Source organism: Silene latifolia, chromosome 9 (assembly GCF_048544455.1).
Source record: "Silene latifolia isolate original U9 population chromosome 9, ASM4854445v1, whole genome shotgun sequence".
NCBI lineage: Eukaryota > Viridiplantae > Streptophyta > Magnoliopsida > Caryophyllales > Caryophyllaceae > Silene > Silene latifolia.
The window spans coordinates 152,352,823-152,354,103 of NC_133534.1; the positions used below are offsets into that span (position 1 = coordinate 152,352,823).

The window sequence follows — 1,281 nt, forward strand, 5'->3', positions numbered from 1 at the left end:
ATGATTGTTGGGGTCCTTCTAAGGTGGAGTCTTTCGGAGGTCACGAGTATTTTGTGTCTATTATCGATGATTATTCCAGGAATACTTGGATTTATTTGATGAAGAACAAAAACGAAGCCTTTACTCACTTTAAGCAGTGGAAGGCATTAATGGAGAATCAAACTGGGAAGAAGGTCAAGAGGTCATGAATCGATAACGGCCTAGAGTTTTGTTGTTCGAGTTCGACGAGTTCTCGCAAGAATGAAGGGATTGCTAGACATCGTACATGTCCGAGATACACCTCAAAGCAAAATGGTGTAACAAAGCGAATGAACCGACACTTCGGAGAGGGCAAGGTGCATGCTCTCTAATGCTTTGGACTCTCAAGAAGATTCTCAGGCGAGAAGCGATTAGTACAAAGATGCTATCTGATAAATCGGGGACCTCACACGAGTCTGAATCTCAATCCATTTGAGATGTGGTCTGGTAAGTCTGCTGACTATTCTATTTTAATGGCTTTTGGTAGTACTGCTTATTATCATGTTAGTGAAGGTAAGCTTGAGCCACGAGCTAAAAAAGGAGTATTCATGGGCTATGGGGATGGTGTCAAGGGATACCGTATCTGGTCTCCATCTGAGGGTAGGGTTATTTTGAGTAGAAATGTTGTCTTTGATGAAAATTCTATGGTTAATCCTACTGTGAAGACTTATATGTTGTCAGATAGTAGTTGTAGTGTTGATAAACAGGTGGAGCAGCAAGACACTCATGATGAGAGTGTACCACAGGAAGAAGATCAACCACTACCGTCCGAATCCGAATCCGAATCTATTCCATCAGATTCTTCATTACCAGTTCCGAATCAGCAGAGTTTGGCCCGTGAGCGGTCAATCAGGCCTAATTTTGGGAAGCCTCCGAATAGACTTGGTTTTGAAGATATGGTGGGTTATGCACTTCAAAGTTCTTTCAAGAGGTGGATCCTGACTTACATGAGCCATCCACTTTCAAAGAAGCAGCTACATGTTCTGAATCTGCCCAATGGCTTGCTGCCATGAGAGATGAGATGGAGTCCCTTCAAAAGAATCAGACCTGGGAATTATCCAAGAATCCTCAAGGGAGAAAGATTGTTACTTCTAAATGGGTCTTCAAGAAGAAAGAGGGAGAGACTGCTGCTGAGGGTATAAGGTATAAAGCTCGATTGGTAGCTCGTGGGTTCAGTTAGAAAGAGGGGGTAGACTACAATGAAATATTTTCGCCAGTGGTCAGACATACTTCCATCAGAGTGTTGCTAGCAATAGTTGCACA

General features: G+C 42.9%; 1 protein-coding gene across 1 annotated transcript; it reads left to right on the forward strand.

The window, feature by feature from the left end:
- Window positions 1-455: 455 nt before the first annotated feature.
- On the forward strand, window positions 456-1,031 carry LOC141601767 (uncharacterized). Its single transcript, XM_074422070.1, has one exon. The coding sequence runs from the start codon at window positions 456-458 to the stop codon at window positions 1,029-1,031; it is 576 nt and encodes a 191-aa protein (XP_074278171.1).
- The last annotated feature ends 250 nt before the right edge of the window (window positions 1,032-1,281 follow it).

Bases quoted from the DNA above. Each gene is read 5' to 3' on its own strand.
- LOC141601767 (XM_074422070.1), top strand. From the start codon at position 456: ATGTGGTCTGGTAAGTCTGCTGACTATTCTATTTTAATGGCTTTTGGT.